Source organism: Pseudopipra pipra, chromosome 3 (genome assembly GCF_036250125.1).
Source record: "Pseudopipra pipra isolate bDixPip1 chromosome 3, bDixPip1.hap1, whole genome shotgun sequence".
NCBI classification, from domain to species: Eukaryota; Metazoa; Chordata; class Aves; order Passeriformes; family Pipridae; genus Pseudopipra; species Pseudopipra pipra.
Window position 1 is genome coordinate 11,933,882 of NC_087551.1, and position 26,267 is coordinate 11,960,148.

The 26,267-nt window shown below is 58.6% G+C and overlaps 2 protein-coding genes across 7 annotated transcripts in view; one reads left to right on the forward strand and one right to left on the reverse strand.

Moving 5' to 3' along the window:
• LOC135410916 (phosphofurin acidic cluster sorting protein 1-like) overlaps nucleotides 1-10,356 on the forward strand; it is a 61,476-nt gene extending 51,120 nt beyond the window's left edge. Inside the window, exons 9-25 of one of the 2 annotated variants that reach the window (XM_064647845.1) lie at nucleotides 312-463; nucleotides 3,902-3,995; nucleotides 4,313-4,384; nucleotides 4,679-4,800; nucleotides 4,924-5,056; nucleotides 5,181-5,285; nucleotides 6,610-6,716; nucleotides 7,032-7,186; nucleotides 7,280-7,390; nucleotides 7,478-7,580; nucleotides 7,938-7,970; nucleotides 8,329-8,371; nucleotides 8,474-8,516; nucleotides 8,608-8,749; nucleotides 8,901-9,124; nucleotides 9,315-9,428; nucleotides 9,529-10,356. In XM_064647845.1, the coding sequence (XP_064503915.1) occupies nucleotides 312-463; nucleotides 3,902-3,995; nucleotides 4,313-4,384; nucleotides 4,679-4,800; nucleotides 4,924-5,056; nucleotides 5,181-5,285; nucleotides 6,610-6,716; nucleotides 7,032-7,186; nucleotides 7,280-7,390; nucleotides 7,478-7,580; nucleotides 7,938-7,970; nucleotides 8,329-8,371; nucleotides 8,474-8,516; nucleotides 8,608-8,749; nucleotides 8,901-9,124; nucleotides 9,315-9,428; nucleotides 9,529-9,644 (1,869 nt within the window). In that variant the 3' untranslated portion in view covers nucleotides 9,645-10,356. The remainder of the gene's footprint in view (nucleotides 1-311; nucleotides 464-3,901; nucleotides 3,996-4,312; nucleotides 4,385-4,678; nucleotides 4,801-4,923; nucleotides 5,057-5,180; nucleotides 5,286-6,609; nucleotides 6,717-7,031; nucleotides 7,187-7,279; nucleotides 7,391-7,477; nucleotides 7,581-7,937; nucleotides 7,971-8,328; nucleotides 8,372-8,473; nucleotides 8,517-8,607; nucleotides 8,750-8,900; nucleotides 9,125-9,314; nucleotides 9,429-9,528) is intronic. The other variant, XM_064647846.1, reaches the window with a different exon arrangement.
• Nucleotides 10,357-10,553: 197 nt separating this feature from the next.
• On the reverse strand, nucleotides 10,554-26,002 carry LOC135410914 (cullin-9-like). 5 transcript variants are annotated; one of them, XM_064647842.1, is made up of 29 exons: nucleotides 25,933-26,002; nucleotides 24,526-25,134; nucleotides 22,089-22,243; nucleotides 21,206-21,724; nucleotides 20,930-21,065; nucleotides 20,547-20,737; nucleotides 19,699-20,074; nucleotides 19,298-19,499; nucleotides 18,782-18,989; nucleotides 18,492-18,679; nucleotides 18,129-18,346; nucleotides 17,752-17,983; nucleotides 17,264-17,369; nucleotides 16,740-16,967; nucleotides 16,259-16,593; nucleotides 15,968-16,073; nucleotides 15,719-15,814; nucleotides 15,456-15,631; nucleotides 14,821-14,954; nucleotides 14,565-14,741; nucleotides 14,207-14,322; nucleotides 13,554-13,736; nucleotides 13,043-13,203; nucleotides 12,510-12,720; nucleotides 12,250-12,415; nucleotides 11,960-12,105; nucleotides 11,660-11,777; nucleotides 11,008-11,204; nucleotides 10,554-10,927 (listed from the first exon to the last, which is right to left on the reverse strand). In XM_064647842.1, exons 2-29 carry the CDS (start codon nucleotides 25,118-25,120, stop codon nucleotides 10,643-10,645), a joined length of 5,961 nt encoding a protein of 1,986 aa, XP_064503912.1. In that variant the 5' UTR covers nucleotides 25,121-25,134; nucleotides 25,933-26,002; the 3' UTR covers nucleotides 10,554-10,642. The 5 variants fall into 5 exon arrangements, with proteins under 5 accessions (XP_064503912.1, XP_064503910.1, XP_064503908.1 ...); XM_064647840.1 differs by lacking the exon at nucleotides 25,933-26,002 and having other exon boundaries at nucleotides 16,259-16,430; nucleotides 16,503-16,593; nucleotides 24,526-25,311; XM_064647838.1 differs by lacking the exon at nucleotides 25,933-26,002 and having other exon boundaries at nucleotides 24,526-25,318.
• Between the last annotated feature and the right edge of the window lie 265 nt (nucleotides 26,003-26,267).

The window sequence follows — 26,267 nt, forward strand, 5'->3', positions numbered from 1 at the left end:
AGCCTGGGGGTAGCTTGCTTTGGCTGAGAGTCTGCACTAAGTGTGCAGCACAGTCAGTGAAGGTCCTCCCAAGTGTCTTAACTGCCAGTAAGTATGATGGATGTCTGAGACTCCTTTGGATGTCATGCTCGTGGCACCTTCCTTTGGCCTAATGGCAGTGTCATTGGATTTGTCCACAGCCTGGATTTGGCTCTCTCAGGTGAGAACGGTGCCATGGTGTGCCTTGTGACTGTCAGGCAGTTTCTATGTGCCTGTTCTGGGATGCAGGTAACTCTGTATCTCTTCACTGTCCTCTGGGTTTGGTCCTGCAGGTCCTGGACTCTGACCCTGTAGACCAGACCCAGGAGGTGGAGGAAGACCTGGGCTTGCTCTATGACAGCCTGGAAGAGTGCAACAACAGTGACAGCGGCCCAGAGATTGAGGACAATGAGAGTGTGCACAGCACACCCAAGCCCACCCTGAGGTAAGGGTTGAAGGGAGTCCCTGGCCAACAGCAGTCTATTGGATGTGAAGAAATGCCCTCCGACACTTTTCTGTTGCTTGGGCTAATGCAGGCATTGTCTTGTCTCCACTCCTATTGCCATCTTCTGTTGGCACCTCTAGCTCCTCACTTGCATATCCTGTTTAATAAATTCAAAACTGCCCATAAAATCCATCTTCTTTCACACTTAGTCTCATTTTTCTGCCAGCCCAGCATCTGACGCTGATCTGCTGGAAGAGTACCTACTTGATCTAAGCCCCGGCTGCTTGCTCCCAGCTTTCATATCTTTCTGCCAACAGTCCTGGTGTTTTCTGGGCTCTCCGCACTGAAGCATGAGCACTTAGTGACTGCCTGGGCCAGTCTTTATGTCCCTGTGAGATGTGCATGCTGTGTTCCCAGTCTTTGTGGAAACGTGACTAGCAACCATCAGCAATGTTCCTCATCCCATTCCCCAGGCGCTGGTGACTTGACTTGCTCTGCCAAGTACTGTTGACTTGGTACAGAAGTCTCCAGTGGACCATGCAGTGAAACCAGGCTTTGCTCCCATGTGATTTGCGATCACCTGGCCTCTCTGCTCACGGCTCTTCTGCTTTTGTGCTGTCTTTTTGTGAAAAGGTCGCCTTTTACTGTCTTTCTACTTGACTGCCTCATAGTGCATTGGGTCTCTTCTAGCCAAGCCAAGCTCACTTGACATTATTTTTTCTATAGATTTTATATATAGAATCATAAGATGGCCTGGGTTGGAAGAGACCTTAAGAATCATCTAGTTCCAACCTCCCTGCCATGTAAATATATATATTATATATATATATAGTATTTAAATATAATTTGGCTTAGTTGGTATCCTTGCTGAAGGTACTTAGCAGGAGTAGCAGACTTGGTTTGCTGCAGGCAAACTTTTTGAAATTAAATCTGCTGGATTCTGGAACTCATGGGGCACTGGGGAAAAAACAGGGACATGACAGAAGTCGTTTTTTTTACAAACCCGCAAGTCATTGTGAAGGAGAGAGCAAACACATGGACAAGGAGCTGCTTAGATGATCTGCTTGACTCCAAAAGGAGTTTCACGTGGTCTCTCATCAAAGGAAACAAAGGTGCTGTGGGAGAAAAAGGAAGATGGTCAGATAACGCTTTATGTATGTGAACTATGTGAAACTGTAAGAAAAGTCTGTTGAGTGTATTTAAATGTAAGACCTCCAACCTGGTTCTACTTGCAAACATCTGGTCACTGGGACAGCATCCCAGAGTGAGCACTGGTTTCTGCTGGTACCTGTTGTTAGAGTCTTCTTGGTGCTGACTCTGGAAGGACAGCCTATTGGGCTTTGACGTGTTCTTCAGCCTGTTCACAAAGTGTCCCTGGCTTGGTTCGGTCTCTAGTGCCTCACTTTCTGGCAGTGCTGTATGTATCCCTTGAATTCACATTACTGTGTCTGTACTTTTTCTAAGGAGATGTGGAAGCTGACTGCCAAGGTGTTTAATGTAGACTTCATGGTTCCCGTGGTTCCTGCATAGCCTTCTCAGCTGGTGAGACCTTCCAGCCCAACCTGTAAATTCGAGATGTGATCCTCATGTTGGATTTATTGTCATAGACAGCCTTGCTAGACGCTGTGAAGGTCTCTGTGGAGCAAGGGCATTAAGGTAGTCCTTAATGGTGAGCAGTTGCTGGTGCCCTGGATTGGGCCAGTGGTGTTGGGAGCTGATAGCCATCCTTTTGATCGGCCAGGGAGGCTACGCAGCTGTAGGCTGCTCCTGCACTGGGGCAAAACTGGAGCTGGAACTGAGGCTGTTAGGTAAGTCCTCAATAGTCAGACCAACTGATTGTAGATCAAAGGTGAAGGAACAAATGTCTCTATAAATGACTGAGAAAATGAATGGGGAAGAAGGGGAATAAATTTGCTGAAAATGGAAGGAGGCTGTTCAGAAGGGCTAGAAGAGAGAAGAGATATTTTATTAACAGGAGACATAATTTATCCCAGTGTGACCTGGAGAAAATGTCCCATCAGAGTACAATTCTGACTGTAAATCTGGAGCTTTGGTAAACAAACATGTCGTGAGCAACTGGTCACTGGGCCAGTGAGGGGAAAATCGAGCCTTGACTTGTCCCAACCAGTGTATAAACACTGCTGCTGAAGAGCTGCTCTGCAGTGGGAACCATCATGTATTTACAGAGATAGAATGTCCTTTTAGTAGCAGTAAAACCTGACAAACACTGTCGTGCCTGGCACTACAGTGTGCTGTATACAAAGGAGGAAGCATGCTAAAAGGAAAGTAAAATGAGGAGGAATCCTGCAGAAAGCTGCAGATATGTCCAGATGAGGACAGTAGAAAACAATAGAAAGAAACTCTGATAGAGTCCTAACAGAAGAACTTCTCTATGCCTCTGTGGCCATCCCTGGAAACCTGCAACTTGATGTCCCCATCTGTGCACTAGGCGAATCAGGAGAAACATTTCCTGGGAGTTAATGAACACATACACACAGCTTAGAGGGAATCTAGCTCAAGTCTCCTGCAGGAAAGTCACACATTGCAGATGGACTGTGGTTGCTGTAAGGGTCCTGGGAAAACTGGCAAGTGAGATTCAGTGATAGAGCCTGCTTGTTTCCTAAAGACTGGTCTTCAAGCAGCCCACAGGATACGAAGGGGGTCCTTGGCAAATAAATAATGTGTGGAAAAAGGGTAAGCAAAGGTGGAAGCTCACACTGTTGCAGCAAAGACTGTGCTGGCTGCCCCAAGAGAGTTCCTCTGTTGACCATGGTGATTTGGAAACAGGTCCTTGGAGTTGCACCCTGCAGCTCTACCAAAAGGTCAGCTCAGAGACTAAAAATAGGCAGATTTAAGTACTGTGCTGAGGTGTGGTTCTGTGTGCAATACTGTGATCTTCAGAGCCTTGGGAAAGGGGAAAGCAAAAGAGAAGTTGGAAGATGTGGTTAGAAGTGTGCTGCAGCAGCAGGCAGAGGCAAGGAGCCATTCCTGAAAATGGGGAAGCAGAAGGGAAGGTAGCAGAAATCTGTGGAAGCTGTGATGGTGCAGAGGAGGCAGAGAGGTTCAGCAGTATTTTGGAGTTGTGGTTTTACAGAGACTATACTCCAGTGAAATGGCGGCAGTTCCTCACCTGCACTGCAGGGGTAGGGGATCACTTGAGGGAGAAAGCACTGCTGGCTGGGAGATAGGGATGCTTCCTTCAGCTCATCAGGGTTGCAGGTGGCACTGCTGGCAGGTCTGCTCCTAGGCTGTGAGTTGCCTGGGCACTTGGGTGTCTGGCCCTGTGTCCCACTGGGGGCCTTTCCACAGTGGTCTGTGCTTGGGACAGGCTGGTGGGGGTGTGCTGGGATCATGGTGACTTTGTTCCTCTCTTATTCCTGCCTTTTTCTCTCCCATCTGTCTGTCTGTCCGTCCGTTCGTCTGTCTGTTTCTCTGCAGGCGTTTCTTTGAGGGAGTCTCTCATTCTGGTTCCCAGACTGAGATCGGCAGTCTGCACAGCCAGAAAGGGCAGGATCAAGAGTCGGGCAGCCCTGTGAGTTACACCACCATCATCACCACCACCTCTTGACCCCTTCCCTCCCCAGCCAGCCCAGCACCCCCACAGTGCCTGCACTCTGAGACCACAGCTCCTGGCAGCACCTGCCTGGGGCTGCTCCTTTCCTTCTTTCCTCCTCTTTTTCCCAGCGCAGGCAGACAGGTAGCGATGGGGGGCATCCTCTGGGGCTGGTCCCAGGGGGACGCCGGGCTCCCCTGTGGGAGCATGTGTTCTGTGAGGCCAGGTATGGGTCACTGGCACCTTCCCTGCTCAGCATGCTCCATCCTGCTCTGACCCCACTCCCTGTCCCCTAGGGCGAGGCAGACAAGCGGAAGCCAGGAGCACAGCGACCACAGGAAGAGCCAGGAGTGGAGATCCCTGCAGTGGTGAGTACGGGCTATGAGATGTGGATCTCTCTCAGGCCCCACCTTGTTTTCTGGAGTATCAAGAGTGCCCACCAGCCTGGGAGCAGGGCTTGGGAAGACAAGTACATTGTGCTGGAGAGCGGCAAGAGTGGAGGGAATGTTAGGGTCTGCAGGAGATGCAGCCCAGTCCTCTCGAGGCCCTGCAGCCTTGGCTCTCCAGGCCTGTCTTGGATGATGGGCATCCATGGGTGCAGGGCTGCTCCCTGCAGGAGCAGAGAGAGGAGTGTGTATGAAGTGACTGTGTGTGGCCCTCAGGAGCTGGCTGCAGAGGAGCCATGTCCACGGCTGGCCCCCACAGAGGCTGCCACAAGGGAGGGCAGCGTGGATAGACTGGGCCCTGGGACCAAAGCTGAGCTCCCCAGTGCCGTGTCCCCCAGGTAAGGCAGGCCTGTGCCCCATGCTGGGGCTGCATGGGCCCACACTGACTCCCTGGAGAGAGTGGGGATTGGTGGAGATGAGATTTCGTCAACAGTTTTGCCTCTCCTGCTTCTCACTCACAGCAAGGCAGAGAGCAAGCAGTTGTGGCGTCCCCGCAGCACCTCTGTGAAGGACCGGCAGAGCTCAAAGGGACAGGGTGGCCGTGCCAGCAGTCTGGACAGTGAGAGCTCTCCAGACTCGTGGCACAGCACCCAGGTGAGGCCCTGGGAACAGTCTCAGCTGGAGGCTTCTCATTTGAGAGCTCTGCCAGGTCTTCAGCCATGGGCAGAGTGTCCAAGGCGGCTCACTGGGGTTAACCTTCATGTTGATGCTGTCATAGGTGCCCCGAAAGTCTGTTTACGATCAGCTGAACCAGATCCTGGTCTCAGATGAGCAGCTCCCCGAGAGCATCGTGCTGGTGAATGTTGCTGAGTGGCAGGGGCAGGTGAGTAGGCATGATGGGAGCTGGATGCATAAGGGCAGTTGTAAGCAGGGTCCTCAAGGATTCTCCCAACCATGACAGGGTGTCCTAGGGAAAATTGCACTAGCTGTGTCCTCCTCTCCCCCAGCATGGCCCTTCCTTCAGGGAGACAATGCATTTACACAGTGCTGAGCCACATACAGAAGAGTCGCATGTGTCTCCTCTGTCACGTGCCACATAGCAGCTCAGTCCCAGAAAGGCTGGCTAGTGGACTGTACCTTGGGCCCTCACTGCTTGGTCCTGGCTCCCAGGAACCCCACGGGTTAGAGCTTTGCTGGATGCCCTGGCAAAAGGCTCCCTTCCTCTGTGGGCACCAGGCCCTGGGAAGCAGCAGAGGTGTTTCCCACTGAGAGATGGAAGAACATTGCCTGCCATTCCCAGGGAGCATTAACTTCATTGTCAGAGCTGGGGTCTCCAGACATGGGGGCATGTGAGGCCTTCCTGCCTCATGCTGACTGTCCATGTGAGGTTGGGCCCAGCCCCTGATGAGCACTTGCCTTCCCCATACCTGGAGGAGTTGACCGCTAAAGGTGAGCAGGGACATGTACGTATGTGCAAACATGCAAACAGTTAGACAAAACACCTCTGAGACCCCTTCAGGATCCTGCAGCTACATCTGATATCCAGAAACAGTGCTGGAAAATTTTATGGAAGAAGGAAGGGCTTCTCGGTAAGGGTGGTGAAGTCTTGACTCAGGCTGTGCATTCTTGACATATTCCTGCTCTAGCACTTGTCCTGGATAGGGAAAAAAGGATCAATGCCCACTTCCAGACCCCATCGGGTATCTTCTAAGCCCCCTTGTTTTACAATTGTTGAACTGCATGCAGACACCTGAAGAGACACAGAAGGATTTTGGAGTGTTACAGTGGGGGAGAGCAAAAGGAGGGAATGAGCAGAGGTGGACTGAGCTTATAGCTGGGCCGTGCTGTGGGATAGCAGAATTTAAATCAGAGTGTCTCTGGACCAAACCACTTATCTCAAGGAGCACAGCCTGGTTCTTGGGACGGTTTTGCCCTTGCCATGGCAAGGGTGGTGACTGCTGTGCTCAAAGGTGAGAGCAGAGGGCTGGGGCAGGCAGCCTCTAGAGCAGAGGTGGGAGGAGCAGGGATGCTCAGGCATGCAGCCATGAGTGACCTGATGGTTTCAGCCTACCCACATGGCATGGGTGGGGACAGGGGTCTCAGCTCTATCCCAGAGGGCGGGGGGGGGCCAGGGCAGGCACGTGCTGTTGCTGGCCAGCACAGCCATGCCCCCAGGGTGCCTTAACCTGAGCTCTCTGCATTGGCAGTACGTGAGTGAGCAGCTCCAGGCGCACAAGCAGTTGGTCGTATCCACCTGCTCCGTGGCGGACATCCAGGCAGCCTTCAACACCACTGTCTCCCGCATCCAGCGATAGTGAGTACAGCTTGGGCTCAGCCTGGTGGCACCATATGAATTGAGAGAAGGGCTCAGTATGGCTGTGGCTCCCCAGGGCTCATTAGGACCTTTTGGGGTTGTGGACATTACTGTAGAGACAAGTGTAGACCTGGGGAAAGTGGAGTATCCTGGTATCCCAGTATCCCAGTGCTGCTTTTGCCCCTGGCAGTGCACAGCAAGCTGGAAATTCTCAGCGATGGGATTCTGTCAGCTGGCCTGGCAGGGCATGTCCCCTGGCCTGCCTGCTGAGCCACTACACATCCTTCATGGTCTCTTTTTCTCTTCCTTTGGCAGCTGTAACTGTAACTCTCATATGCCTCCCCCGGTGAAGGTGGTGGTGGCAGGGGACCAGAGCTACCTGAGTGTTGTCCTCCGTTTCTTTGTGGAGCAACTGGCCAGCAAGACACCCGACTGGCTCAACTACCTTCGCTTTCTTCTTGTGCCGCTGGGTGAGAGCCATTGTGAGCCTGCTCCCAGGGCTGTCCTCTCCTACCTCCCCAGATTCCCCTGCCTGGAGCCAATGCTGCCCTTCTTACCCACAGGCTCTCACCCTCTGGCCAAGTACCTGGCCTCAGTGGATAACAAATACAGCACTCTCTTCCTGGACACAGCATGGCGGGAGCTGTTCAGCAGGGCTGAGCCACCCACCGCAGGTGAGGAGCAGGGCAGGGTGGCATCAGCAGTGCCCTGATGGTGATCCCAGGTGCCACTGAGGCCCTCACGGCTCTTTGTGCCCACAGACACTGTGGACATTGCAGGCCGTGTTGCCCAGTTCATCGCTGGAGCCAGCCTCTCTCACCAGCTTCCCATCTCTGAGGCCATGCTGACATACAAGCAGAAGAGGTGAGCATGTCCCCAGGGCACTTGTCCTCCCTCATGTCGCCCCAGTCTGGGCTGTGCTCAAGACAGGGATGTGGGACATGGGACAAGTGAGTGAGGCTCGGCATTCCGCTGACGAGCAGCGTGGTGCTGAGGGGAGCTGGGGTTCCACAGTGAGAGCAGCACCATTCCCTGCCACCTCCCGGTGTGCTCGGCCCCTCCAGCAGCTGTGGCTGTGACAGTCCCAGTGGTGGGGACCAGCTGCCAGGACTGGGATGGGCTGGGTGGGGGCTGCAAGCTGGTATTGTGCTGCCCGGGGGTTGACGCTCGTGTTCCAGCTGCACTCTCACCTCTCCCTTCTCTTGGTTTCTGGCACTCAAGGAAGAGAAGTCTCTATTTTGATTTTTATATCAGGTATTGGCTTGTGCTTGCTGTGCCGCTGCCTGGCCCCCCCCACCTTCCCCCATGTGCGTCCATCCCTCTTGCTGTGCAGAGGAGCCATGACCCCAAAGTGGGGCAGGGCTGCCCTCCCGCATGCAAGCCCTTTCCCAGCACTGGAGGGGACAACTCCTTGCCTCCTTGTGTAGTGTGCCCTGTGCTGCCATGTTGGGGACAGGGGGTCCCATGGGAGGGAGGGCAGAGGAGACTGTGCCAGTGGCTGTGAGCCAGCATTGACCCCTGCCAGTGCAGGGGTGCCTGGGCACAAGGATAGTCACATGACACTCAGTGCTCAGCACACCCAAACCCTGACCAACCTCTCTTCCTTCTCCAGCCCCGACGAGGACTCCTGCCAGAAGTTTGTCCCCTTTGTGGGGGTGAGTGTTTTGAGGGGCCAGCAGGCCATTGGGGCTGAAGAGAGAGGGGCAGCGCGCAGCCCTGCTGATGCTGGCTGTCCTCTGACTCATCTGTCCTTGCAGGTGGTGAAGGTGGGCCTGGTGGAGCAGTCATTCAGTGCCTCTGGTGAGTCCTTGGGAGCCCAGCTCTCTTCTCCACTGTGGGAGGCCCTTGTTGGGGTCCCCCAGCCCCCACAACCCGCACTCTTCCTTCACAGTGGACTCAGATGATGCCACAGTCTGTACCCCCTCCCTGCTGAGCTCAGCGCCAGCCACCAGTGGAGCAGCTCCCTATGGCAAGGAGACCGTGAGCACTCCGCCACCCTCCCCGTCCGTCAGCAGCGGCCTCTCGGGTGCTGGGTAAGAAGGCAAGCCACACTTAGCCTGAGGCAGCAGGGGCTGGGGTAGGAGTATTATTGCTGCTCCCCGGGCAGGCTGCAGCTGGGCAATTGAGAAGGAGAGGAGCACGGGCAGCACCTGTGTGCTACATGGTGCTGCCCATCTTGCCCAGGTCTCTGAGCCCTGGTGTGGAGGTAATGGGCCTGCAGGTGGACTACTGGACAACACAAGGACTGGACAGGAAGAAGGAGGGTGACAAGCGAGAGACGGGTATCAAGAACACACTCAAGAGCAACTTCCGCTCACTCCAGGTCAGCCGCATCCCTGGCACAGGGGAACTGGTGCCCCCCAGCACCATGGCCATGACTGTGGTCACCAAGGAGAAAAACAAGAAAGGTAACCAAGCCCACTCTGGGTGCTCTCTGGCTGTGGGGCCACAGTCCTTTGCAAAAAGGGTGGGAGGGAGGACAGGGTTGAGAGCTGGCCCAGGAGGGGCCAGTCAATAAGCCAGCCTTAGGGCAAGGGCTCCCACCCAGCGCCAGGTGGGGACATCTTAACATTGGTCTTGTCTGGCCTTGGCCCCTAGTGATGTTCCTGAGCAAGAAACCTAAAGAAAAGGACTTGGAACCCAAAAGCCAAGTCATCGAAGGGATCACACGCCTCATCTGCACAGCCAAGCACCAGAACACCATGTTGCGAGGTGAGGGAAGGTATAAGCCATTTGGGGCTGTAGGGGGGCAGACCAAGCAGCAGAGGCTGGCTGTGGCAGGGCTGTGCCTCACTGCACCCTTTCCTCTCAGTCTCCATAGATGGGGTGGAGTGGAACGATGTGAAGTTTTTCCAGCTGGCAGCACAGTGGCCAACACACGTGAAGTACCTCCCTGTGGGTATCTTTGGCTACTCGAAGAGTGTGTGATACATGGGGGCATCCCTGGAATGGAGCTGCAGTGGGTTGCAAGAAGAGACAGAGAAATGGACATGCTCTTGTCCTCATCTTCTGTGGCCAGTCCCTGCCTGCTCCGTGGAGGGGGGATACCACACCCCCACCCTGTGGGCCAAGACCCGTGAAGGTGAGGCCAGTGAGACTGGGTCCACGCACCCTCCAACACCAGCCAGGGCACCATGCCATCTGCCTCCCATGACCCCCAACAGCAGCCTGGGACAAGGGTTGGCACCAGCCAGCAGGGCCCCAGGAAGGGCTCTGGGCCTCACTCTCCACAGATGCACCTGCCAGGCCACCTCTGCAGCCAGCCAGGGCCCCAGCTGGGCTGGGCCTGGGCAGGTTCCCCAGCGCTGCAGCCACCTGCAGGGGGCAGGTGCTGAGCAGGGCCCGCAACCCCTGTGCTGCCCCTTGCCAGCCCCACTGCCAGCCTCATGCTGCTGTGCCTGGCCATGCCCTCTGCAGCAGAGCCTCAGCAGCTTTTCCAGTCCCCCTGCAGCCCTGCTGCTGAGGCTGTCCTCTTCATTCCCCCATCCCTTCCCAACCAGCCCTACCCCAGGGTGCTGCCAGCTGGAGGTGTGGCATGAGGGCACCTGGGTTTTTTTTTTTACAAGATTCTATTTTTTTTAAATTTATTGTACGGTTACTTTTCAGGATTAATTTTAATAAATTAATGCTGGTACCATTATGGCAGGGTGTGTGTGTGTCCCCATGTCTCAGGGCATGACCAAGCACAGCTGGGGGAGAATAAATCTGGGCAGGGTGCAGCTACTACACCCACTCTAGCAAGCACAGCAGTCAGGGCTGCCTGACCACAGCAACGTGGCCTCACCACACTCCCAGTCATGAGCCAGCTGAACTCTCTGACAGACTATGAACCAGGACTGGATGGCACTTGGCTCATTTATTTAAATAGAACCCACAAGGAAGAAACAGACTAGACCCAGCCTGAGTCCTCCCAACCAGGTCCTCATCTACCTGAATGTGGAAAATGCCTTTCTCTTTTCGGCAGAGGCCAGGCTTGATGCCATCTTGATCTCTACAGTCTGGAAGGCAACCTGTGGCTGGACCTGGGAAGTGGGGGGTGTTGTGGGTTCAGCAGAGATGTATTCCAAGACATGAGGCCTCCCCTCCTGGCGCCGGAGATAGCCCTGGTTCAACAGGTGGAGGACACAGGACAGCACATCCACGCTGTGGCAGCAGAAGCTCAGAAACTGCACACCTGGCCCCAGTTCACCCTTTTGACAGGCATCAATCACCTATGGCAGCAAGGGAGCCCCACACTGCAGTGTGCCACAGCACCCATGCAGCCCCTCTCTGCCCCCCAGGACCTTCGTACCCTGAACACCAGGTTGTCAACGTGGAGCTGCTTCTCCACCTTGAGGATGCGGGTGATGAGGCAGCAGAGGACGTTCCTCTTCCTTTCCAGGGCGCTCACCTCAGCCCTCTCTGTCCGCAGGTACCTCTGCTGAGGCAGCAGCCTCAGGTGGCGGCCAGAGGCCTGGGCCAGGGCTACCTGGTTCAGCCGCAGTGCACCTGGAGCCAGCACCCAACCCAGGGTCAGCCAAGCCTCCAGCAGGGCCTTGAAGGAGCCCCAGGACACACATGTGGCTGCTGGACCCAACCTGGGCCTCCTCCTGCTGCCCCCACAGTTGGCCGCCACAGCCCTGTCCCGCACACGTGGCCCCAAGCAACAGCCACGCACACAACCCCATCCCTGTCCCCAGCCCACACACACAGACCCGAGACACAACCATCCACACTGACCTGCACCCCAAGCATGGCCCCAAGCCCCAGCCCCACACACCACTCCCAACCCTACACCTGGCCTAATGGCCCCAACCTGGCACACAGACTCGCACCCCCAGAACCACCAGACAGACCCACCCCAGCCCACTCACTTGCCGTACGAGTTTGTGCACCCCAAACCCCAGCACCTACTCAGGGCTCAGAGCAGCACCTCCCCAGGGGTGCCCCAGCCCCACATTCACCTCCCAGTGTGCAGCTCTGCACCAGGACGCCCTGGCCGTGGGTCAGCGGTGTCAGCGCGTGGTGCACCAGGTCAGCAGGGAGCCCTGTAGCCTGCAGCAGGGCCTCCACAGCCACCTCCTGCAGCAGGGCATGGGAGGTGAATGGCTGGCCAAGACCTACTGGCTGCAGGCCCAGCTAAACAAGGGTGTCCTGTGCCCCAAACGCTGCTGGAGACCCCACTGGAAGGGAAGGGAGGACACAGCCCTGCCAGGCTCTGGCAGCCACTGCCTCCCTCCCCCCACTGTGGCCCCAGCTCCTACCTCAGCACTGTTGAAGCACAGCAGGATGTACATCTGTAGCGTGGACACGTGGAGGACACAGTCTCCAAACTGCAGCTCAGCGTGGCCCAGCCACGTCCACTGCAATCGCTGGGGCTTCGTGCACTCCCAGCCCAGCTGGCTCTGGCCTGCCAGGGACAGTGTCAGCACAAGGGCCAGCCCTGACCAGCACTCCCAGCCCATGCCAGCACACCACCACTTCTGGCTGAGCTGCTGGGGAGGGTCTGGGCCCCGGCAAGACCCACACGCACACCCACTGCCACAGCACTCACTCTGCCGGCAGAAGTCAGCAAACTCATCCAGGGGGGAGCTCAGCGTTGCCGAGAAAAATCTCCCAGGGTTATCCATGTAACAGAGTGGGGAAACAGGCCAGCAGCGTGAGGACAGGGCCAGCACCTTCACCTCTGGCACATCTGCCACCGAGGCTGTCTCCAGCACCTGGGCATGGGGACATGAGGGTGGCTCAGCTCAGGCTCCAGGATCCCCATGAGGAATGCCGGTGGTCTCCAACCTCCCCACCCCACCCTCTCACCTCATCCAGGCCCGTGTCCAGCTCCAGCAGCCGCTTATCCTGCTCCTGCAGCTGGAAGAGGCAGAACTGCCGCTGGAGCTCCTCTGACTCAGCCAAGTTGCTCAGCATATCTTGGGGAAAGCGGCTGGGGAAGCACAGCCCGATCTGCTCCACGATGCCTCCTTCCAGCCAAGACGGCCCTTGTGTCAGGAGCCGGTCCCCCAGGTAGTGCCTGCCACAGCCGCCAGCATTAGGTCAGGGGTGGGCCCCGGCCCTGTGGTCATCAGCCACCCGCCAGGAGACAGACACAGCCCCGGCCTCATCCCATGCCACACAGGCCTGGCAGCACACACATTCTGGGAATGCACACACATTCTGGGAATGTGTGTGCAGGGAATGTGCCTCTGCAGACTGGCAGCACCCACAGGTCCTCCACACACCAGAGCCGGGAAAAGCAAAGCGGGAGCACCACTGCCACACTGGGCCAGGCTCCCCCACCATGCCATGCCACCCTGCACCAGGCCCCTGGTTCCACGGAGACACAGCACCCTCACCTGTAGAAGTGCTCGAAGCTGTGGGCGAGCTCCAGGCCACCGAAGACGACAAAGGGCTCCAAGAACTGCTGCAGCCGCTCCAGCGGCCCTGTGCTGCCCTGTGCTGCCCTGCGGAGCTCCTGGATCTGCACATCAAGGTAGCGGGCAAACTGCTCACTCACCTGTGAGGAACAGGGCTAGCTGTGGAGGGGACTCACAGGGTGGCCACAGTGCAGGCCTGGGGGAATGTCCCCTGGGGGAGCAGCTGGGAAGCTCTGGCACTCTCAGGTGGGGGCCAAGGGTGCCCAAGCACCAGCCCAAGGCACACGTGTGCCGGGGCAAGCCCCACACCATGATGAGCGCCACACACCCACAGCTGGGGACCGGGCTGCCGCAGGACAGGGCTCTGTGGCTCGGTGGGGACGAGCACACCACCCACCCAGAGCTCACCCCAAGGCCATGGGCCAGGGCAGCTCCCCAACCTGCGCCCGCCTGGGGCCACTGGTGCCGGTGCCGCACTCCCTCAACTCACGTGCAGGGCAGTCAGGAAGGAGAGCTGCAGCAAAGCCCCTGCAAAGCCCTGGCCCAGGGCCAGCATGAAGGCGGCCTGCTGCCCAAAGAGCTCCTCTGTGGCACTGCGCAGGCGCTGGTACAGCCCGCAGTATTGCTCTGCAAGGTCTGGCACCTGCCCTGCTGCCTCCAGGAACTGCTGTACCTGTGGGACACAGAGCGAGAGGGGTGAGCCCCACAGCGGGATGTGCCCGTGGGAATGTTTGCAGCCCCAGCCTTGCTCTGCCAACACTGACTCCTTGGGTCCCAGCCAGGGGCCAACTCGGGGTCCTGTTGCTGCTGCAGGCTGCCAAGAGCTTGTGGAGAGGGCTGGGCAGGGTCTGTGAGGGAATGACAGAGGCACAGCAGCAGCCCAGTAGGAAATCAGGGGTCTGACACTGTACCTTGCTCTTGGCCTGGCAGCATCAGCCTGGGTGCAGGGCCTGGCTGACACCTGAGCCATGCCAGGGTGGCAAGTGCAGCGGAGCTGTTCCCACATTGCTCTGGGCTCTGTGGAGGCCTGGTACAGCCCTGTGCCCTCCCCATGCTCCCAGGGCACTGCCAGGCCTCACTCTCTGCTCCACCCACCCAGTGTGGGTCCCACATGCCCCTCCCAGCTGCCCCTCCAAGCTCTACCTGCTGCTGCACCACGCCACGCCAGCACTGAGAGATTCCCCACAGGCCACTCGACTTCTCCACCACTCCCTTCGCAGCCCTGGCCGGCACCTCCTTGTTCTTCCCCGCCTTCCCACCTGCCAAGGGTCAACCCTGGGGTTAGTGTGGCTCTGTGGACAGACCCCACACACTGATCGACCACAGCAGGTCAGAGGGGACGCTGGGCAGGCATGGCCACTGCTGGGCCATGACCACAAGCCTTTCCTGGCTCAGGAGCCTCCTGTGCCACAGAGCCCTCCCAAGACGAGCCCCACGGTCACAGCCTGACATCCTGGACCACCATCAGCCCAGCCCCATGGGAGGGCAGTGCCTCGCTCACCAGCTGCTCTTGTCTCCTCTGGCTCTGGGCCATCAGGGTCCACGTGCACCAGGAGCTGGGTCAGGCGCCGCACACAGGATCCAAAGGCAGCCCTGTGTCCCCTGGCACGGTGGGGCGGCTCCACACTCTCCAGGTACTCCCTCAGCAGCCAGGCCAGGGGACTGATGCCATCAGGGTCTGCAAGGCCAACCAGACTCAGAGCCAGCTGCCTCTGCCTGGGGCACAGCACGGATGGGCCCCGGAGAGCGCAGCGTACCTGGGCTAGTGATGCTCTGCACCAAGGGGTTCACCAGGGCCTCCCAGCACGTCCTGCCCAATGCCCAGGCTGCCTCGTCATCAGGAAGGAAGCGGTCAGCGAAGCCCTGCTCGTGCTGCAGCGCCCGGTTCAGTCTGCAACAGCAACCAGGCAGCACACGGTGCCAATGGCTGGGAGAATTCCCGTGGGAAAGCAGAGTGCCGTGGTTGCTCCCTGCTCTGCCCCTTGCCAGGCATGACTCACTCACGCCCACCAGCCAGGGCCCCTTGCTGCCCCTGGAACCTGCTCGCAATGGCCCTTGGGCCAAGCTGGGGGGCTCTGCAGTGCCTGTGGCCATGAGATCCTGCTGCGCCTGGCCGACTTCTGCCATGTCAGCATGTGCCAGCTCCTGTGGGGAACCAGCACCCCTCTCTGGTGGGTTAACCAAGTCCACACACCCAGCTTAAACCTGGGGGACCTCAGGTGGCCCTGGCCCTCTGGGAGCACTGGTGGCCAGGAAGGAGTGAGGGCCCCTCCCTGTCCAGGTAGGACAGCCAGCTGCTCCCTTCCTAGCCCCGCAGTCCCCTTGCAAGCTGCCAGCAACACCCCCTGGGGCCCTGGGACACCTGTGATAGCACAGCCAGGAGACAACTCACCTGCCAAAGAGTTGCAGCAGTTGCCCCCGGTCCCGGCAGATCTCCTGGCCCCAGGCGTGAGCCTGAGCAGTGCAGGAGAGAAATGTCCGCCGGCACAGCTGCTCCTTGAAGACGGGCCAGAAAGTGGGCTTGGGACCCAGCACCTCGATGCCACGCACACGTGTGTCAATGCCACCCTACAGGAGAGCATGACCCTCAGTTCCTCAGGCACAGCCCTGACACCCCACACTGCCAGCTGGCTGGCCTGGCCCCTGCTCCCCTACCTGCTGGCACCGCTTCACCCGGATCTGGATGATGGGCCAGAAGCGGGTCATGTTCTCCAGCAGGATCACTCTGCTGTCCAATGGCAGGATGGTAACCTGCAGGCAGTGAGCCCTCAGCATGCCACACCCTCCCATGGCCAACCCCCCATTTTAGTCACAGCCTCTGTACTCCCCAGTAGCCTCTCATACCAGGGCCAGACCTCCACAGGGCACAGCAAGGACCAACCTGCCACTCCCATGGGGACTCACTGTGTTGAGCTCCGTTCTGATGGTGGCAGGGCTGTCCCCACCCAGCACCACGACGCGGGATGGCATATAGCTGGAGTCCTCACTGGCCACCAGCATGCTCATCTCCCTGCAGCACAGCAAACACAGGGCTGCCCAGCAGTTCCCACCCCCCTGCCCTGACCCCTGACAGTCCCACATACTGCTGTCCATGTCCCGCTACCCTCAGGACAGGGGCCACCATGGCAGGGCTTGCACAGATCCCCAGAGCCCTCTCCATACACAGCCCTCTCAGCCTTCCTGGCCCAACCCCACCTGATCACCACACCACACTGCATGTGCACAGTGATGAAGTGGGAGCCAGTGCTGCCATTTGACTCCCAGTATGTCTTGGGGTTCCTGTCCGTGAGCTTGCTGGCCTGGTGCGGGTTGGAGGAGACCTGCACCTTCTCCCAACACTTGTCTTCCTTCACCTCCAGGCTGGACACTGTGGAGAGAGAACACAGAGCCTTCAGCCACCAAGCCAGCACAGGGGTCAGTTCCCACTCCCAGCACTCACCTCGGCACAGGTTTTGCAGGAAGACATCAAAGAAGGGTATGGTGATGGGCTGGTGACTCCGGCGGTGCTCCTCAATCTGCCCCAGGACCAGCTACAGGATGGGGTGAGGCTCTTACTGGGGGGCCTGGGTCCTTTCCCCTCCCCCACCGCAGAGCTGTGGCTGGCAGAGAGCAGAAGGCTGTCCCTCAGTGCCCTAAGACTCAGAGTCCCAGCATAGCTGGGCCTCCCCAGGCCCACCTGGATGCAGCCAGCCAAGATTCTGGTCGTCAGCTTCTTGTAGAGGCTGGTGTACTTCTCACAGTCCGTCACCAGGTTGAGCAGGGCTGGCGCCAGCGACGGAGCCACACTGTGCTTTTCCAGGGCTTTGGACAGAGCCTCGTGGGTGCCCACGTGGCACATCACCACCACACAGTCCTTGCTGGCAGTGGCCAGGCGGTGCAGGAAGCCAACGACCTCCTGCAGCACCTGCTGAGCCACAGCCCTGAGCAGCAGGGGCAGTGCCAGGAACTCCCCTGCCCCCCCCCAGCTGCAGGTGCTGCAGCTCCATCCCCCCCACCCCGACTGCACCAGTGCCCACCAGAGTCTGGCCAGGCACGTGGCCATCAGGACATGGACACGGCCAGGACAGCTGCTCCCCACAGCTGCACGTTAGACACAAGAAGGCCAGGCTGGGACCTGCTTCACCAATGCTGGGCCCGGCCAATGCACGGCACAGCCAGCACAGCTGCCCTTGCCTGCCCGGAGTCCCAGGGCCCCCTCACCTCCCAGCTGCTGCTGTGGGCGCTCAGGGAGGACACACAGGGCTCCACACACTCGTGCCAGGGCAGCACATCCTCCTGATAACTGTCCAGGAACTTGTTCAGGATCCTGAGCGACAGAGGGCGCATGGACAGCAGTGCCAGAGGCAGCTCTGCTTCCCTGCCCCACTTGGAAGGCACCTCTCAGGGACTGGTAACCAAGGCTCCCCTTGTACCTCAGACACCCCATCAGCAGCCAGGCACATTCTGTGCTGCCCCTGCATGTCCCCACCAGCACCCAGACACATCCTGCTCTGTCCCCACATGGCCCTGTACCCAGGACGACCCAATAAGCACCTGCTTATGTGTTGGGGTGCTCCTGCCCCTGCCCCTGGTGAAGAACACCCCCACTAGGACCCACAAACATGTGCTGTGTCTCCCCAACATCACCATCAGCACTCACACGCCTGCTGAGGGGGCCCCAGACCCCCACCAAATCCCCCTGCACCCACCTGAGGATGCTCAGGCTCACAGCCTTCTCCACCCCCAGCAGCTCCAAGCTGCGCAGCAGCAGCCTGAAGCAGCTGTGGTCCTGCAGCAGCTGGGCCACCTGCCCAGAGGGGACAGGGCCTTCACCGCAGAGCTGCCGTTCCAGGGCCACCACCACCTCCTTGGACAAAGCGCCATCCTCCAGGCTGCCCAGAAGCATCTGCACACCCTTCAGGTCCAGTGGGACTTCTCTGCCTGCCATGACAAGCACATGTGGGCCCAGCTCAGGCACCAGCTTGAGAGCCAGCAGCATCTCGGGGTGCTCTGCCCTGGCAGGTGAGGCATCCCTGCCTGCGGCACCCGTGGAGCCGTGGCATGGGGAGGATGGGCAGTGCGGTACCTGCTGCCTTCAGGCCCAGGGGCAGCCCGTGCTCTGCGAGGCGGTTGATGGCACGAAGGGCCAGCACCGCATGAGGGCAGCCGCTGCTCTGCCCATCCCTCCAGCAGCTCTGCAGCACCGCCGGGAGGTCGCAACTCGCCAGCTGCTCCGCAAGGCCCCGGTGCCCATCCATCAGCATGTTCACCACCAGCAAGCCGTTCTGCACTCCTGAGGAGCCCCTGCAGGGACGAAGCCATGCGGGCACTCTCCTCCCCCAGGCACAGAGCCTCCCCTGAACCCACAAGCCGCCTGCCTGCCGTGCTCGTTCCTCCCCACTGCGGAGGGTCCCCCCAGCCCCAGCTGCTGTCCGCACTCTGCCCCTACCCTGGGACCCTCTGCATGGTGCTCAGGGCAGCAGGGATAGTACTCAGCAGACTGGCAGAGCCCTCGCTGGAGGCAGAGCCGATGCTGGCAAAGATCTCCCGCATCATCTGCACGTCAGCATGGTTCCAGGACAAGGACTTCCCACCTCCTGGCTCACCATCTGCAGCTCCCACCAGCACCTTCAGGGCCTGCGAAGTCAGCAGCGGTCCAGAGGGCAGTGGGCATCTCCACCACACCTGGGTGAGCCTGCACACTGCCTGCCCACATACAGCATCCCCTCTGCCACTCACCGCCAGGCCAGCCTGCTGCACCAGGGCGGAGGAGCTGTGCTGCTGCATGCAGGCCAGCACGGCCCGCACGCCACCCTCCGTGGCAAACGGCACACGCCAGTCGTGCTGTGCCATCAGCACGGCCAGCAGCCGCAGCGTCACCGCCACCAGCGCCTTCTCTGCCACCTCAGTGCTCAGCAGCTCCACTGCCACTTGCACCAGCTTCTCCCTGCTCAGGAAAGGATACCTCAGGAGGAGCCTCCTGGCACTGCCGCTGGCACACCAGCACCTTGGGCCCTGCCAGCCACCTCCTCTCTGCCCACATGGCTCTGCCGCAGCTGGGTCAGCCCAAGGAATGAGCCTGCCTGAGACAAAGGGACACAAAATCCACTTTCCTCTTGCCAAGCATGCAGGGACATACCAGTCTGCACACTCCCACTGCCACCTCTGGTACTCCCAGCTCCAGTACTGTCCCCCACCGTGCCGACACAGCCCTCCCCAGGCAGCAGGAGGGGTGTGCAGCACCCCACGGCTCACCCAGCACTCCCGGTCCCCAGCCTGCCCTGGGCTGTGCCAACTTGCTGCTCGGACTTGGGCTCCTCTTCCAGGATCTTCAAGATTTGCTTGAGCCCAACTAAGCGCAGCCCCACCGCTGAGCTGCTGCTCTCGATCACGTCCACCATGGCTGCAATCTCGGCCAGCGAGCCGCTCTCGCTCACCCCTTTGGTGCTGCCCAACACTGGCCAGAGGGAGGGAGGCATCAGGCAGCAGTAACACCCCCAGCAGCTCCCAGGGTGCCATGCACTCACAAAACCAGCACCCACAGGCACCCCACCAGCTGCCTGGCCCCCCATGCCCTGCCCAGAACCTTCCTCTCTTGAGGCAACGGTGCCAATTCCAGCACTGCCTGTGCACCCCAGCACGTAGCAGGACATTACCTCTGATCTGCTCCTCCGTCACCTCTGGGAAGCACAGCCCTTCACTCCTAAGGAGCTCGCTGAACAGCTGGGAATCGGACTTCACTGCCACACTGGGGGCTTGGGGCGGCACTGCAGTTGCAGAAAGGTCTTCCTTTGCTGCCTTGGCCATCGTGGCTTCACGGCCAATACTCCTGCAGCCACTGCCCTCTGAGGACACTGCAGTGCTTCCCCCACCATCCTGCTCAGCTCCCCTACTGAGGAAGTATCTGGCATAGACGCGGCAGCCACGCAGGTCACGCAGAGTGCTGCCCTGGCATCGCTTCTCCAAGACCTGCAGCACCTTCTGGGCCAGCTCCACAGGTACCGACAGCCGGATCAGGGCTTCTTCATCCACCTCCAACAGCCAGACCAATGGGGCCAAGTTAATCTTGGACTCGCCACAGCCCTCATGCCCCTTGTGACAGCCAGTGGCAGAACTGATGGAAAGGCTGCACCGTTGGAGGTCCCTGGAGCCATTTCCCAGTGCCACCCTGGTTGTCCCCAACCCAACTGCCACCAGCCCAGACCTCCCACCTGCACTCACTACCCAACTGCAACTGGCAGAATGACCCCAAACCTCACTGGACAGTCACTCTTCCAGTCATGGGAGACTGCGTTTCCTCTCATCTCTCCTCATAGCTTTGCTGGGACAAGCTCCCCATGGTTTTGCTATCCCCACTCACCCTCCCATTTCTGTCCCATTTCTGCCCCATTCAGTCTGTCCCTGCATAGCTCATGTTTGCCATCTCCACTGGTCCTGGTCCTTTCCCTAATGCTCTCCCTCGCTCTCTCCCTCCTGTTTCTCCACTGCAGGCACTGGCCCATACCTGCTCTCCCTGGTCATGCTGGATGAGAAAGGTGATCTCTTTCTGCTCCTGTGCTTCCAGCTTCTTCACAAAGAAGAGCAGCTCCCACCACTCGGCACGGCTCAGGGCCTCTGCAGCCTTGGTCAGCGGCTGCCCCAGGTAAGGCAGGGAGTACAGACCTCCCAAGGGCTTGCACAAAAATGGCTGTGCAACTGCAGGAGGGCAGAGCAAGGAAGGGCACTGTCAGCTCTGCCAATTCCCCCATCCTCTTTTGTACACTCTACATTCCCCAAGGAAAGAACTTGTGGAGTGTCTGGGTAGAAGAGATCCCCAGCTTGCTGGGGGAAAGGGAGGGGAAGTGGGAGAGGGGGAACATGCTGGAAGGAGACTGATAGGCTGCTCACCTGCTCTCAGTCTGTGTTTTTGTGTCAGGTTGTTCACCTTCTCCTGGCCCTCAAGTTCCTTTTGCTCTGAAGGGCCAATCATCTCAACCATGTGCCAGTGAACCCAGTATGTACAGCCCAGGGCTTGCCAGTATACCTGAAGAGGAAAGCCCAACAGAAGCCCAGCTGAGGAAAGGGAAGCCTAACCCCACTGTCCCCACTGAAGGCTGCACAACAGCCTGTAGCCAACAGAGCAGACAGGCCACTTGGCAGCCCCTGGCCCCTAGCAGAGGGTACCTGCACGGGTGGCATGCCGTCGTTGCTGCGGCGGAATTCGCCCTCGTCACCCGCGCTGACCTGCTCATAGTCCTCCAGCATGCGCACTCGCATGCCGCATGTGAGGTTCGCCTGCACGTACTCCACGTAGCTGCTGCGGCTCGGGAAGGCTGAGCGTGTCTTGAAGGTGATGGGCTCTTTTGGTGGGGAAATAGGGGCTGCTTCAGCAGCAGTGGTGGCTGGAGTCTTTTGCTGGAAGATGGAGCGGGTGGTGCGAGGCCGGAGCTCCTGTCGGGGCGACAGCTCTGGCTTGTGGTTGTGGTTCCAGCCCATCGCGTGCACCAGCTCCGAGATGAGGTTTGCCATGGCCATGCTGAACTCAAACTCCTGCTTCACACGGCTCCTCTCCTCAGGGAGCAGGCTGGGTACAGAGCACCCCTGCTGCTCCTCTCCCTGCTCCACACCACCGCTCAGCTTGTCCAGGAGAGAAGTGACACACAGGTAGCGCTTCACCAGGACAAACAGCAGCTTCCCAGGGATCTGCAACAAGCACAGCTGTCAGACTCAGCCTGCGGAGCACCTCCAGCTCCCGGCTCTCTCCAAGCCACCAGCTCATCCACAGTCAGGATCCCAGGAGAGCTCTGGACCAGCTGGCAGCAGCAGAGACCTCTCAGCCCACCCTCGTCTCCCTGCTCACAGAAAGGCTTCCATGTGCCCCTCCTCCACTGCCAGCCTCACACCAGGCCCAGATCCTGTGCCAGCTCTCCCAATAGCCAGTCCTGCTCAGCTGCCCAACTCCAACTACCTTCTTGTCCCAAACAAGGACACCGCCCTGGCCCTCCACTCCCACCCCTCCTGGCCCCTGAAGCCCCACAGGCCCAGGGCTGGCAGGGCCTGCCACTACCTGTGGAAGGTGAATCCCCTCAAAGGACATGCACTGCTCTTCAGAGGATGTTATCTCAGCAAACAGCTCCAGCAAGGTGCAGCGACTGTCAAAGTCCATGTGCTGCTCAATGCCATCCTGCTGGCTCAGGGACAGCAGGACATAGGCCCGGCTCTCTGCAACAGCAACAAAAACTCTTCAGGCCCCATAAAGACAACCCGTACCCCACCCTCCCTGCGAGAGACAGATCCACAGGCAAGGAACAGCTTTGCTGCTCCCTGTCACCTGAACCATGTTCTATCCTTCCATCTGGAGTGGCAACATTTTGCTCCACAATGTATTTTTTCTACCCCTAAAGCTGCAAGATTCACCCAAAGCAGCAACCCAAATAACTGACTACAGATCAGGGCCCCAGGGAAGAAAAGAAGTTTTAACCTCAATCAGCCCCTCATCTGCCCCACTTCAGAGCTGCATGAACTCAGACACTAGGACAGGGAAAGCCAGATCTCTTGTGGGATACACCACAACCAGCAACCTTCCAGGTGCACCCAAGGCTCATCAGGCACTTCCAAGTCATGGCAGCTCCTCTTAAATGAGAGAACTGGGTGAGGACCAGCCTCTATCCTCCAGGCTTCTGCCAAGCCCCTTGGTACCAGTCGTCATTGCAAGGGTATGCGGAAGGAGACTGTCTGTTCCTCTAAGTGTATCTAGTCAAGGACCTTTTCACTGCAAAAAGTGAAAGAAGGAAGCCATAAACGATAACATAAAGAATCACAAACGTGACTGACAAATGCTAATGGAGGCAGTGAGGAGAAACAAATCTGGTCAGTCACAATAATTAGTAAGGACATCTGGAGTTTAAGAATGATTATTTTTCAGTAAGATTATCTGAGTAATTGGAATTGGCAAGGAACACAAAAGAGGGTGCACAGAAAGGAATATAAAAGGCACCAGTCATGTTTAAAGCATGGCTAGCCAGTGCACTTGTTTGACAGCCCTGTACTTCATTGACACAGTTTGTCCTACTTTTTTACGTCCTCTTATTAAATCTTTTCTAACTCTCTCTGCCCCGTGTGTGTGTGTACTGCAAGCACTCTGTGCCAGCTACTGGTGAGACCTGTGCAAATTGCATTCGGTACTAGGAACTGGAGCCTAACTGGGGGCGTGGGAGCCCTGTGGAGTCAGCAAGTGGAGAGATTGACAACTGGAAATGCCATTGCCCTCTGGACCTGGGGAGGGTCTCACGGATTTGAGCCTGGAGCCAGCTACTGGGAAGACTGGCGTACAGTGGGCTCAGTACAAGCTACTCAAGTCTGATCAAGACTTGTAGGTGTCCCTGGTCTGAGGTGCCAGCTACTGGGGCAAGTGCAAGGGTCTCAGTGTTAGTGACTGGAGCAGGGAGGGTCCTCGGCCATCAGCCACTGGGGACCGAACAGTGTGTGTCCCAAAATACAGCTACTGGAAGGGAGGCAAGCTACTGGAAGGTCAGCACCAGCAGCTGAAACAGGACTGCAGTGCTTGGTGCCAGCAGGAAAGGGCGAGTATCTCTATCTTCCCCAGTCCTGCTGGGCACGGAGTGTGCATTTAACTTGTTAGCAAAACTTCACGCTGGATTAGCTGGAAAGTAGGAGGTCCTGGGTCCAGACCAAGGTATGAGGCAGGTGGTGGTCTGTGCTGGAAGTCCCAAGGGACTTGTGAAATGTGGACTGTGGGAGGAACAAGTGTCTGAGTGCTATATGTTTGTCAGCAAGCATCGAGCTTGACAAATGGATGAGCAGGGGGACTCCTGAGGCTGGTAGGCGGGCTTGGATCCAGGCACAGGTGCAGGACAGACAGAGGGGCCGTGCTGGAACCCAAGGGATCCATGAATGTGTGTGTAATTGTGAACCTGGAAAGTGCAGTGTGTGCTGGCAGGAGCGACCTTCTGTCTCGGCTGGACGAAGAGCAGGAGGGGACATGGCTGTCTGTGCTTGTGTTTATGTGAGTCTCGTAAGTACGTGCTGTTGAAGACGGCACCACTGTCCGTGCCCAGCCTTGTCAGTGTCCTGCATGTGTCTGTGCTCTGGGATAGCTTTGCTACTAGTTGAACCTGCAAACAGGAAAGCGACAGCTGCACCCCTCAGGCTGAGGAACCCCAGACTCCTCAGGCTGGGCTCTAGTGGCAGAGCAGGAGAGGTGCTGGGACTGCTGGAGGAGACAGCCACCCCTAATATTCTTTAACACTCCTAACAATTAATTAGCATCCCAGCTCAGAAACCTGTCTGGGGTTTTTAACTCTTACAGCACTCCAGACAACTACAACTGAGGAAGTTTGGAAGATCCAGACTGATTCTTCCCCTTTTGCCAACAAGCCCCAAGGCATGCTGCTTCCCAGGCATCTCACCCCCACAAAAGGACTGTCACCCCTCAGCTGCCCAGCAGCACCTCCACAGAGGCACTGAGCAGCAGCAGCCCCCACCTGCATCCTGCAAAGCCAGGGTCCGCAGCATCTTGCCGGCACTGTGGCGGATCTGCTTCTCCCAGTGGCACAGCATCTTCATCAGCACGTCCAGGGCTCCCGTCTCCCTGAAGGCACCCGCCAGAGAGCCAATGCCGGCGTAGGCGCTCAGCACGTGCACAGTGTTCAGGATGGAGCACTTGGGCGTCCCGGCCTTGGCCAACTGCCGCATGGCTCGCTGCACCAGGCTCCTGACATCAGCCTTCATCTCCAGCAGCGCGGCTTCGTCCAGCGGGACATCTGCAGCCAACGGACTTGGTGCCTTCTCCTCTTTCATCCACAGCCCTTCCAGCTTCCTCTTGCCCAGCAGTGCTGGGCAGCTGGCACAGACCTCTTCTGCAGACATCCACATCGAGATGTTCTCCGGCTTGGTCTCTGCACAGGAGGCACTGCTGCCTCCCACTGCTCTCTCTTCCAAGCTAATCACACTCCACTGGATCAGGTATTCAAGCCTGTCGTTGTGGCCTCGACGCTGCCGGAGCAGCTTCTCCGGGTGGGCCTGCAGTTTGGGTCCCAGCTGCACAAGCAGGTTGCCATTGTGCTTCTCATTCACCATGGCAGCAGATGTGCCTGCAGAGACAGAGGGGAAGTAGGAGCTGGGGAGAGGTGGTTGAGGCATGCTATGGCTAGAGATCTGTAATCTAGTGCTCAGGACATGGCAGTGCAACCAATAAAATGTGCTTTTGTAGTGGCTGTACTCATGGTTAGTGTTACAAGTTCCTAATACAGCAAGTCTAGTAAAGTATGAGATGTAGCTTGCTTTCTTTTTGGAAAACTGCATATGTGTGGAAACAAGACAATACGGTAGAACACAGTAATTTTTGGACTGCCAAATGGGCTATGGGCATGGCAGGAACACGGACAGCAGTGCCCAGGAACGGCAGCTTTCCCCAGGAGTTCAGCTGCAACACCTTGTCTGTGTGCTGATGGAGCTCCCCGAGCCAGCTGGAACATGCATGCTGGACCCAGGGGCCTGTACAAGTCTGTATTGGAGGGCTCCGCTGCACATCACCCAGTCGGGACTGGGAGCACGGTGCAGGGACAGGCCTGTGCCCGGGACACACACGCTAAAGGCAGGCGGCACGGCGCTACCATCACCGCGGAGAGCGCTCGCACGGGCAGGCCGCGCCAGCGGCAGCAGCAAAGCTCCTTCCAGGCGCGGGCCAAACGAGAGCTCGCCGGGCACCGAGGAGCGTCCGGCCTGGCCCGTTCTGGCTGTCGCACCCCCTCCCCGGCTGGCCGGGGGCCGCTACCGAGGCCTCCCCGAAAGGGCCCGGGACAGCGCCGCTCGGGGCGCTCGCCGGCCGTGCTGTGCCCAGCCCGCCGCCCTCCCTCCGTCGCGGGGCCGGGCCGGGGCGGCCCTGTTACCTCCAGCACCGCTCCCGCGCCGCTCCGGCCCGCGGGCGCCTGCGCGGGCCCCGCACCGACCGCGGCTGCGCGGGGCGGGCGGCACCGGGAGCTCAGACCGGGCGGAGGCGGGACACTGCAGGATCGGGGCAGCGCTGGGGGCTGTGTGAGGCACCGGGGGCACAGTGCGGCACTCGGAGGGCAGCAGGACAGGGAAGGTGGAGAGGGAAAGGGGAGGCAGCGACCGGCGCGGGCTGGGAGCAGTGAGGGGTTAACGGGGCTGGGAGGCATTGAGGTCTGTGCTTCCCAGCTGTGCAGCAGGTCACTCTTGCTGGAAGCCACCTTCCTGCCCGTTC